Raw genomic sequence first — 11,097 nt, forward strand, 5'->3', positions numbered from 1 at the left:
ACCAACCCTACGAACAGCAACCCACCCAAACCCATTCCCCTACATTTACCCCTGACTAATGCACCTAACACTACAGGCAATTTAGCATGGCCAATTCACCTAACCTGCATATCTTTGGACTGTGGGAGGAAACCGGAGCACCCGGAGGAAACTCACGCAGACACGGGGAGAACTTGCAAACTCCACACAGATAGTTGCCCGAGGTGGGGATTGAACCGAGGTCCCTGGCGCTGTGAGGCAGCAGTGCTAACCAATGAGCCACTGTTCCAGCCCTTAACAGAAATGCTTGTTTTTGAATATCAAAAATACGACAATGATTGTAAATTATTTTCATTCTATTTGGATGGAAAGATTTATGTATCATTTCAGTTCCATATAGATACTAAATAACTTCACTAGGATTTTTATTTAATAAATTCTTACCCTGCAGAATAAACACTTCTCAAATAATGCATCATATTAATAGCTAGCTTGAGTTTTTGAAGTGAGAATTCGTTTTAATTTTTCAATGTCCCTGATCAAATTTCTTATTGAAAACCAAGGTTAAGTTTTCAAAATTCCCAATCTTTCCTTACATATGTTTGCTGAACTCTAACTTTTATTTCATAAAGACGCTGATTGCTTAATATAGTAGAATGGACAGGTGTTGCAAAAAATAAATTATCTCTCACTCATTTCATCATTTGAATGGGCTGTTAGAATGACAGGCAGAATCTTAATTTGGAAGTTAGTTTAGATTTAAAACTTCTTTTGAATAAGGATTATCAGAATTCTAATTGTAATTTTTGTTTTCTGGGTGAATGTGAATAGTTTGCCTTATACTGTGCATTGTGTTCTGCCATCATACGTGTCAAAATTTTAGACACTCCCAACCCAATGTGCCCTTTCCATTTCTTAAGTCACAAAGCTTGATGGTTTGAACTACTGCTATTGCATTTCCTGTTGTGAAGCTAATGAATCATTGTTGCATGCACATGTGAAGACAAATTGTGGATAATTTAGTGTGTAATAACGTACTTTTTCTTTTCTAATTTTCTATCTTTTGGGTGTTTGTTTATATTTTGTTTGCCTGCTGGCACTGTTTCTATTCCACTTGCACCATATCACTATTATTACATCATGTCTGTTTACTTATCCTTCCTTACCCCATCTCTGATGTGAGAATGATTTGACTTTATTCTTGGGGATGAAAAAAAAATCATCTGCTTTGGATTGTGATATTCATATTTATGCCCAACTATAGCTTTTGGTTTATCATTCTCACTCCTCCCTTCAGCAGGATTTCACTTTGGTATTTGAGCAATGCTGATGACTTGCAGGTTTTTCATACAACAAATATTTAGAGATTTTACGTCAAAATGTGTCATTATTGATCTGATGGCATGAAAATACACCCAGATCCATTTTGGAAGGACTAGTTGTTTCATTGCCAATGCAGCCATTCAGTTTTTTTTTTAAGTCTGCATATTATAGTGTTTATGGAAAACAAATACTGCAATATCTTAATTTCATAAATAATTTTGATTCAAATTGAATTTCCATACAAGCACCTCTTCATGCTCAACAGTCATTTCAATCAACATGTTTCAATACGCACTAGAAAACCTAGTGTCGCAATAGTGTGTGAAGAGATTTTGTTTTTCCAATTTCCTTTCCATGCATGCCCGCACAGTCACCAACGCTATATTGACTTCTGCCAAAAGTGTTGTAGCTTTTGTCATTTTGTGAAAACTTTGAATAAAAGTGACTGTTGAGACTGATATTTGGGCTTGGATGTCCTAGTTGAGACCTCAAGTGTTGTAACAACCCCTTAGTCATCTGTTGGCCATGTTGCATGTAACTGCTCTTGAAATGAAATGTGGGTGTAACAGTTACGTACCTTAAGTGCATAACTGTTGACTGTAAATTTTATCGCCCTTAACTTAGAACACATGCTTATTGTGAATACATTCTTTACTGAAGCCATTTATTAGATAGACTGAGTCTCACATTCACAATTGCATTTCTTCTTCTTGCTGCTCTGCCTTCAGGTGGCCAGTTTTCTGTGAATGTGTATGTTGCTGCTATTCACATCGTGGTCTACTGGTGTTTGAAGTCCACTGAACCATAACTGAGCCATAACCAGGAATCTTGCTAACCCCAAGATATCTCTGAATTATACTGACGTTTCCTAACTCTCGTTAACTAGGCTTGAGCATGCTCAGTTAGAAAGTAACTGCAGCCACTTGTCACTAACAGGCCATTGTATTCATGTAAGTCTCTGTTTGTATTGGTCAATTTGATATGGACATCAGAACAAAGAATACTTGTAATTGAAATAGTAGGTGGCTGAAAACTTGGAACTGAATGATCCTGATAAAGGGGCAGTCCTGTTAAACTGCAGATCATATTAATTTAATGATGTAATTTAAAGTTTATGCCCTAACTTTTAGAAATGTAGCAAAATCTAGGAGTTTTAATTAAAGTAATATTCTTACTTAGATCTTTCTGTAGGAAATAGCAATCTTCATTAAAAGTACTCCACAGTTTTTTTTATTAATAGCAAATCTTTGCCTAATCCTGTAGCTGGTCTGTCTGATTGCTGTTAAACTACTTCACAACGCTGCATTTTATTTTTTACCCACATACATTGTTGAACAGAACCAGCATCAACAATTAGTTTTATTGAGTAATTTTTATTTGACTCCAGAAAAGTGAGAGTCAGGATTTCGATTTAAATCTTTTTTAGTTTATTAGTTTTGCTGTTTAGAATATATTCTTCTTGTTTGTCCTTCAGCAAAATTCCTTTCCAAATATGCTGTATTGATATCTCTTCCCTGTGTTCCTGCCTAGCTAATGCTAGTTTCTCTTGACCAAAAAAGGTAATTTCAGTTTCCTTTAGGATTTCATGAGCCAACTGTTTACCAATTTCCTTCTTGTGCTAATTTTAACCATTTTTGATTGTTCCCTTTCAAGTGTCTGCTGTTTTTAATCTCATTGTTCCATCAGAACAACTACTACCCTACTTCCCCACTTTATTTTTCAATTGCTAACTTCTTAATTGGCCTGGAAATTCAGAACTATCCAAGAACTTAAAAGCATATTGATTATGCAACCAGGGATCTTTTTCTACTCAAAGGAAGTAACATTTCCTTAATTATAGCTTCTCCATTCTTAGTGAAATTTTACTATTGCTGCCTGATTTCTGATATTTTGCTTCTAAATCGACCTTTGTATATCTCCCATTCCGTTTCCCAAAACTCTTAAGTATTTGAAATTAAAGGAATGCCTTGAGAAGATAAAGATTTGTATATTGTGATTAAGGATTCAAGTACTCTTGTTAATAAAGCTGAATTGATACAGGGCTGCTCCTTGAATTAAATCATTGGTAAAAATCACAAATTGTTTGCTCAATGTAAATACTGTTAGGTTGACATGCGTCCTGTTTTGTACCATATTATGAACTGCATACTTGTATGCATGTGTGTGTATATATACATAAGGTTAAAAGACCGAGTAGACGAGGTGGGTGCTATGCTGTTGGCGAATGATGAAGGCAGTCTCATTCATCAAGTACACGCCGTAAGCTTTGTTGAAGATTCTATCTTCATGGAGTCTTCTGGTGCTCGCAGTTTGCAGAATGAAGACAGGTAACTGTACACAGAATAAATTCTCCTCATCTGGACTATGGTTGTCATTTGAATACAATTTTTGATTGGAGGAGTAATGTTGATGAACATATTTTTCATATTCTAGCAAAGTTTTTTTTAAATTAGTTGCTGATTTTCTGATTTACATCGACTTTATTACAATATACTCTGAGTTTTAATTCCTTAAATTCTTCTTTTTTGTCTCCATGTGCATCAAATTCAAAACATATCAACTGAATATGTCAAGTTAAAGTCATGTGGCAAGGAGACCTGGAAATTCTTACCTCTTTAATATCTGTAGGACATAAATTGAAACTAAAAAGAACAAGTTGTAATGAACTAATGTGGCAATCTTAGCTTTGGAACAATATTGTTACATATGTTTGTGACCTAATGTGACACTGTTGCATTCAGAGCAATATATACACACACTCCAGAAAGGCTGCACAGCTACTTTAAGCTAGTGAGATTCAACGTAGAGTATCCTTGTTCAGTAGTTCTTGAAAGTGTTGGAATGTTAAGCATGGCAGAATCTGCATTCCTCTGATCATGTGTGATGTAGACAGACATCGTGTGCCAGCAAATAATTGACCAACTTAAAGTATTTAAGCATTATCTATTTTGCAATCTCTGTAGTATGACTAACTTAGAATGATGAAGGGCTCTCGCCCGAAACAACGGTTCTCCTGCTTCTTGGATGCTGCCTGACCTGCTGTGATTTTCCAACACCCCACTTTTGACTCTGATCTCCAGCATCTGCAGTCCTCACTTTCTCCTATATATTTCGTAGACCTTGTTTTTAATTACATCAAAGAAAACCTTAGCTTTTGCAAGTCCAATTATACACTGTTAGCTGTTGTACTGTGCTGTTTGATTTTTATTTCCCTGAATTATTACTGCAATTCCAACTTTTGTCCTCCATTTAAGGATATTGTCTGCAAATTAAAAGAACAATCATACGTGATCTGAGTTGTGCTCAGTACAAATTCAAGCACCTGCACATAAAGTGTGAACTTAAATCCTATCTGTTCCCCATGTACTACGAAGTTATAGATCATGATAGTGGTAAAGAGTTAAAGCAGCATATTTTTATCAAATACAACTAATGGTTAGAAAAGCAGGAATTATTCATAAACTACATTGCTCAAATGTTTTCTTTATTCTGATTGAGCCGGGACTGTTCAAATTGATCGATTATGTTTTCATGGAACAAATGGCTGTTATGTTGGCAGATGTTACCCATTGTGAGTTTTCCTTCAATCAGTGAAAATACAAGGGAAGAAACAAAATAAGAAAGGAAACAAATGACAGATTTAGTATCAAATTTTTAAACTTTAAAAGCTGTTGAAATGTTTGTTACATGCAGCAGGTCAACTTAGTTTGCTAAGTTTTTATTACATCAAGATTGTATCTAGTGTGTTCCTAAATTCAGATAATGAATACTGAGATACACAAACTTCGAAAACTTAGAACATTCTGGTCACAGCAGCACTCTTGGCACTTATAAAATCAGTTACATTTTGCCACTAATAGTATTTAATATAAATTCTAACCTGTCCTTCCCTGCAAAATTGTTTATTCACACTATATTCCCATTACTTTGTTTATTTAGTCTTACCTGTAACTATTGTTTTACTAACTTATCCTGTGTTTAACCCTCTTACTGACTTGCATTCTGTGGAACAGGCAAGATAAAGTTTTTAAAAATTGGTATTTAAAGATTTTTAATGCATATAGTGATAGATAATTGTTACAGCATGTTTATTACAAAGAAACTGCCATATCTGGTATGAGCAACCAAGATGCGGATATTAAACCTGATTAGTAACACTGCTGCTTTAACTAATTTTGCTAAGCTGTCGTACTGTGAGGAGTCTGGCTCAGTACTTAATTGAGCATGCTCAGTAACTACCTATTGTGTTACATATTACACTGTAGACACATTTAACTGTTTTAGTCCACACCCTAAATCTTTTCAAGTGCACAAAGCATGTCTGCCATACTTATGTCACTGCTTAATTTTATTCTCGTCTGTTGTGTGTTTAATTTTCAGTCAACCAATTCTACCAAACATCGTCCAGTCCATATGTTTTTTTTCTAAATATAGCTAAAACTTACTGACCCTTAATTCTGTTGCACTGTTGCTATAAAATTTCAACTCCTTACTGTAAATGTTTGTTTTTTTGTAGACACACAGCACAGGCCGACCTGAAGACCTCAACCTTCTGGCTTCGAGCAAGTCTTGGAGCTACAGTGTTTGCAGTCCTAGGATTTGCTGTGTACAAAGCATTACTGAAGCAACGGTGATCAGAATGGGTGTATCATTTGTTCATGATATGTTTTATATACGGTTTCAAGAGGCTGCAATGAATATTGTGTTTTTATTTTAATATGCAAACTTATTTCTTCAACGGGTAGCGTGCAAGAAAACAAAGATGTTTAAAGGTCAAGCTGGTTAGTAGCTCCAATGTCATCTGAAAGGACAGTGCAGATCTGTAATGACTCTGTTGTAATTTCAGAGCCTGTTTCTGTTTGCCATAGGTACCGGTAATGTTATCTGTAAAGGTTCTGTACAATGAGAAGCTGCCAATGTCAGATAACCCAAATGAGACATAATTATGTAAATAATGTAAATATTTGCACAATCAGCAGAATGACATTGTTGCCCTGGGATTCCTGGTACAGTTAGGAAATCTAGGTTTATCATGCAGCAATTTACCTGTTGGAATGATTGTTTCATGTGGATATTTAGAAGTTTATCCTCCATTCAGACTTGCCTGGTATTTAAAACATTTGTAGGTGTTTATTTATTGTTTAAGTAATATTTTAATCTCAAAAGAAGCAAATCTGCACAAAATGAAACCACCAAGAAGAGATTTATCTCTCAGGGTATCAGAGTACACAGAATAGCAATTTTTATTTAAATCTCACAGTATAACATTTCTATATGTATCCCTAAACTAATTGTGTATCAGAAGAAATGGACGTTTTATTACTTGTCTCTTCCTTTCCCCTATAATCTTCCCCTGCCCACAGTATTTTTTTTTCCCAAGCCAGGCAAGAAGACAAAGTTGTTTTTTGCGGCCTTTGAAGGATGCAAATCTTCCAAATCCCCATGATCTTGCACTCAAAAGTAAATAGCATTAGAGAATTCTTCCTCTTACAGTCTGAACTGTGTTGCAATGCAAAACAGTACAGTTATTGCTTTGTTAGTGTGTAGTAGTTGCGTGATTCACAGTACAGTTAACTCTAAAATACCACCGAGCATCCTTACAATTTTCTGTTACAATGAATTTGCATTCTTCCTGCATATTGAACCAATAACTGTTGCATCACATTGTTTTTCATCCTTGACTTTTTCAAACAATTTCAATAAATATCTACATACTATACCATGTGTCCTTACAGTTAATTTCTTTGTTTTCAAAAATCTTTATTTCTTTTAAGACATTAGGAATTTTTTAATATAATTGAATGTTTGATTTAAGGTTTGGGGATTGGTTGGTGCAACAAATTGGAATACTATGCTTTTTGGCAATATAGTTCAATTCTCTTGCTAGATGGTGGAATTAGTGAATTCTCTCAGCCCGTAAAATGACTACAGGATAGATTCAAGTATCCTTGACCCATTTCTTGGAAGTTGTGGAATGCTGTACAAACAGTAAGCAAGCACAAAGATATCAGCTCAAGACAGAATGAGCTTAGGGGTTTGGCCAGTGAGGGAGGAGGTGCTATTTTGCTTTTTTACATAAAAGGAGTGAGTCAAGAGAGGGTGATTGGGAGCAGGACATGAGAGCATTAATTACCTGTGAAGTTAGGTGAGTGGTTGGTGAGTTTTTAAGTTTTTTTTCCCCCCTTGAACTGGGGCCAGTTGTTTAAACTGGTATGGGAAATATAAGTATTGCATTACATTTATAGCTTTCTTAAACCACTAGATATCAATGAACAATCTAATATTTCTAAACTTGAATTAGTTAAATAAAATACAATAATGGTGGCAGGGTAGATGATATGTTGCGGTTATAGCATGTGGGGGCCTGTGTACACCTGAGATCCACAAGTGAGATTTGATCTTTTGACACTGCAATCTGTCAGGGAGGGGACAAAATACCTGGTTACTTTGTTCTGAGGATTTATTACAAAGGATGTATTACAGAGCATTTAGAAACCCAATTTAATCAAGCAGAGTCAGCGGAGCCTATGAAGGGGGGAATTATGCCTGTCAAATTTATTGGAATTCTTTGAAGAGATAACAAACAGAGTAGATAAAAAGGAAAGCAGTAAATGTAATATATTTGAATTTCTGGAAGTTATTAGATAAGGTGCCAAACATTCTTATACTTCAGAGCCTGTGGTGTTTGAGGTAGTATGGATAGAGTATTGGCTAACTAATAGAAGACAAAGTTGGGATGAGGGATGTATTTTCAGAATGGCAACCCACTGTAGTTAGTGAAGTACAAGAGGGATCAGTGCTGGGGCCACAATTATTTAAATTGTGTTAGCTTGGATGAGGAATGTGCAAGTACAATTGCCAAGTTTGCAGCTGACATACAAATAGATGGGAAGGCAAGTGGTGAAAATGACACACATTCAGTCTGCGGAGGATTTGGGCAAGTTATATCAGTGGACAAAATTCGCCAGATGGAATGTACTATGGGAGGAAAGATGAGGCTACGCACTTTGGCAGGCAGCCCCAACAGCAATCGAAGCTGGTTGAGGGGTAGCAGATGGAGTTTAGATAAATGTGGTGTTGCATTTTGGAAAAGTAAATCAGAGCAGGACTTGTACACTTAATGGTATGATCCTAGGGAGTGTTGCTGAATAAAGAGACCTTGGAGTGCAGGTTCATAGTTCATTGAAAGTGAAGTTGCAGGTAAGCAGGATAATGAAGAAGGGTGTGTTGGGATGTCCTATTGTGGCTGTACTTGGTTAGGTATTATTGAAATACTGCATTCGATTCTGGTTGCCCTTCTATTGGAAAATGTTGATAAACTTGAAAGGACTTAGAAAAGATTTACAAGGATGTTGCTAGTGTTGGACGTTTTGAGCTATAGGGAGAGGCTGAATAGACTGGAACTATTTCCCATGGAGTATTAGAAGCTGAGGGGTGACCTCAGAAGTTTATAAAATCATGATGGGCTTGGGTAGGGTAAGTAGCCAAGGTCTTTTTCCCAGGGAATTGGAGTCCAAAACTGGAGGGCTTAGGTTTAAGGTGAGGGGAAAAGATTTAAAAGGGATCTAAGGGGCAACTTTTTCATGCAGAGGGTGATGCATGTGTGGAATGAACTGCCAGAGGAAGTGGTGGAAGCTGGAACACTTACACTACTTAAAAGGCATTTGGATGAGTACGTGAATAGGAAGGATATGGACCAGGTGCTGGCAAATGGGACTAGATTAATTTAGGATATCTGGTTGGCAAGGATGAGTTAGACAAAAGAGTCTGTTTCTGTGCAGCACATCTCTATGACTCTGTCTCATGAAAACAAAAAAATCATTAAAAGTGGCAACCAGTTGGACTACACATTCAATAAGTTCCACAGCAGGACCACATTTTACACAAGTCTGTAGGTAGCACATAACTCTGCCCTTTATAAAACTTCTTTAATGTATTATTTTCCAGGAATGGATTTCAAATAATATAGTTGGAGAACTAAATTCCATCAATATAGTTTTTTTTAAGTCAACATGTTCTCTGATAAAGGATTGTAGTCTGTGTAATAACAGTTTCTTCCACATTGTTGTCTGTTTTTAAATTGTTAAATACTTTTGCTGACAGTTGGCCAGTTTTCCTTAAATAACCTGGGTTCAATTCCCATCTCAGGCGACTCTCTGTGTGGAGTTTGCACATTCTCCCCGTGTCTGCGTGGGTTTCCTCCGGGTGCTCCGGTTTCCTCCCACACTCCAAAGATGTGCAGGTCAGGTGAATTGGCCATGCTAAATTGCCCGTTGTGTTAGGTTAGGGGTATGGGTGGGTTGCGCTTCGGCGGGGCGGTGTGGACTTGTTGGGCCGAAGGGCCTGTTTCCACACTGTAAGTAATCTAATCTAATCTAACTGACAGGCTGTTTGATCCCCATCTCAACATCCTGCAGTAAAACACCCCCACACTTGTCACTGGCATCAATAGCCAGTTTGAATAGCTTCTCATAGTTACACACAGCTAAAACCACCATGGTAGTCAGCATAACTTTCAGGTTTTCAGAAAACTTTGGCACTCTTCTGTCCATTCAAATTCTCTGCTTTTTATCAATAAACCTGTTAAAAGTGCAACAACTCAGCCAAAGTTTGAAATGAACATGATAAAAAATCCATTTGTACCAACATAAGGTAAAATTTGATGTTTCATCCTAAGCACAGGAAAATGTATAATAGCCTGTATTTTCACTGCTGTAGATGCTCCTTGACCTTGTCCCTCAGTATCACTCAAATAAACTACCTTGCATTGGTAAATTCACTCTTAGCTAGATTTATAAACTGACTGGCTTTTTGTAGCCAGCAAAGCAGTTCAGTTAATTGGTATAAATGTTCTTCCTAGATTTGCCTAAAAGCAGCCAAATAACGGTGTTAACACTTACATAATCCTTCAGTTACTTCATTAGTTAATCATTGGAATGTGACTGATGCATTTTTCATTCCAAATTACATGACTTTGTACCAATAAAGTCAATCAAACAAAAGCTGAAATTTCTTCTGTTCTATTAGTCAATGGAACTTGCCAATATACTTTTAACAAGTCGATCTTTGAGACAAATCATGCGTGTCCAACTTGTTCTATATAATCGTCCTGTCTCTGTTTGGGATATAGGTCCACTTTTATTACCACGTCAACTTTCCCTTTTGCCCTTATCCAAATAAGTACAGAAACTAATCACAATGGATTTATAGATCATTCAGCTGTGAAGTGGAATTCCAAAGAATTGGTGTGATTAAAAAAACTTCATCTACCATGATGTTAAGTGAATGGGTGGAATTCATACCCCATTTTGTGTCAATGACCAGGTCATCAGTGACAATACATGAGGACAAACCTCAAACAGATCGTTGTTTGTCGCAAGCTGCCCGGCTGTCAGGACAACTCCATACAACCCTGTCACGGTAGGCGCTGTAAGACGTGTCAGAGTGTGGACATAGATACCACCATTACACGTGGGGACACCTCCCACCTTGTACATGGCAGGTACTCATGTGACTCAGCCAGTGTTGTCTATCTTATACGTTGCAGGCAAGGATGCCCAGAGGCATGGTACATTGGGGAAACCGAGCAAAGGCTACAACAACGGATGAATGGGCACCGCACAACAATCAACAGACAGGAGGGTTCCCTCCCAGTTGGGGAACACTTCAGTAGTCCAGGACATTCAGCCTCGGACCTACAGGTGACCATCCTTCAAGGTGGGCTTTGGGACAGGTAGCAGAGAAAAGTGGCTGAGCAGAGGCTGATAGCTAAGTTCGGTACCCATAGGGAGGGCC

General features: G+C 37.2%; 1 protein-coding gene across 4 annotated transcripts in view; it reads left to right on the forward strand.

Annotated features, from left to right (window-relative positions):
* Positions 1-7,008, forward strand: part of rhot1a (ras homolog family member T1a) — a 93,248-nt gene extending 86,240 nt beyond the window's left edge. For 2 of the 4 annotated variants that reach the window (XM_072558908.1, XM_072558911.1), the window contains 2 exons: positions 3,483-3,629; positions 5,819-7,008. In XM_072558908.1, the coding sequence (XP_072415009.1) occupies positions 3,483-3,629; positions 5,819-5,936 (265 nt within the window). In that variant the 3' untranslated portion in view covers positions 5,937-7,008. The remainder of the gene's footprint in view (positions 1-3,482; positions 3,630-5,818) is intronic. The other 2 variants (XM_072558909.1, XM_072558910.1) reach the window with 1 other exon arrangement.
* The last annotated feature ends 4,089 nt before the right edge of the window (positions 7,009-11,097 follow it).

Source organism: Chiloscyllium punctatum, chromosome 39 (assembly GCF_047496795.1).
Source record: "Chiloscyllium punctatum isolate Juve2018m chromosome 39, sChiPun1.3, whole genome shotgun sequence".
Taxonomy (NCBI): Eukaryota; Metazoa; Chordata; class Chondrichthyes; order Orectolobiformes; family Hemiscylliidae; genus Chiloscyllium; species Chiloscyllium punctatum.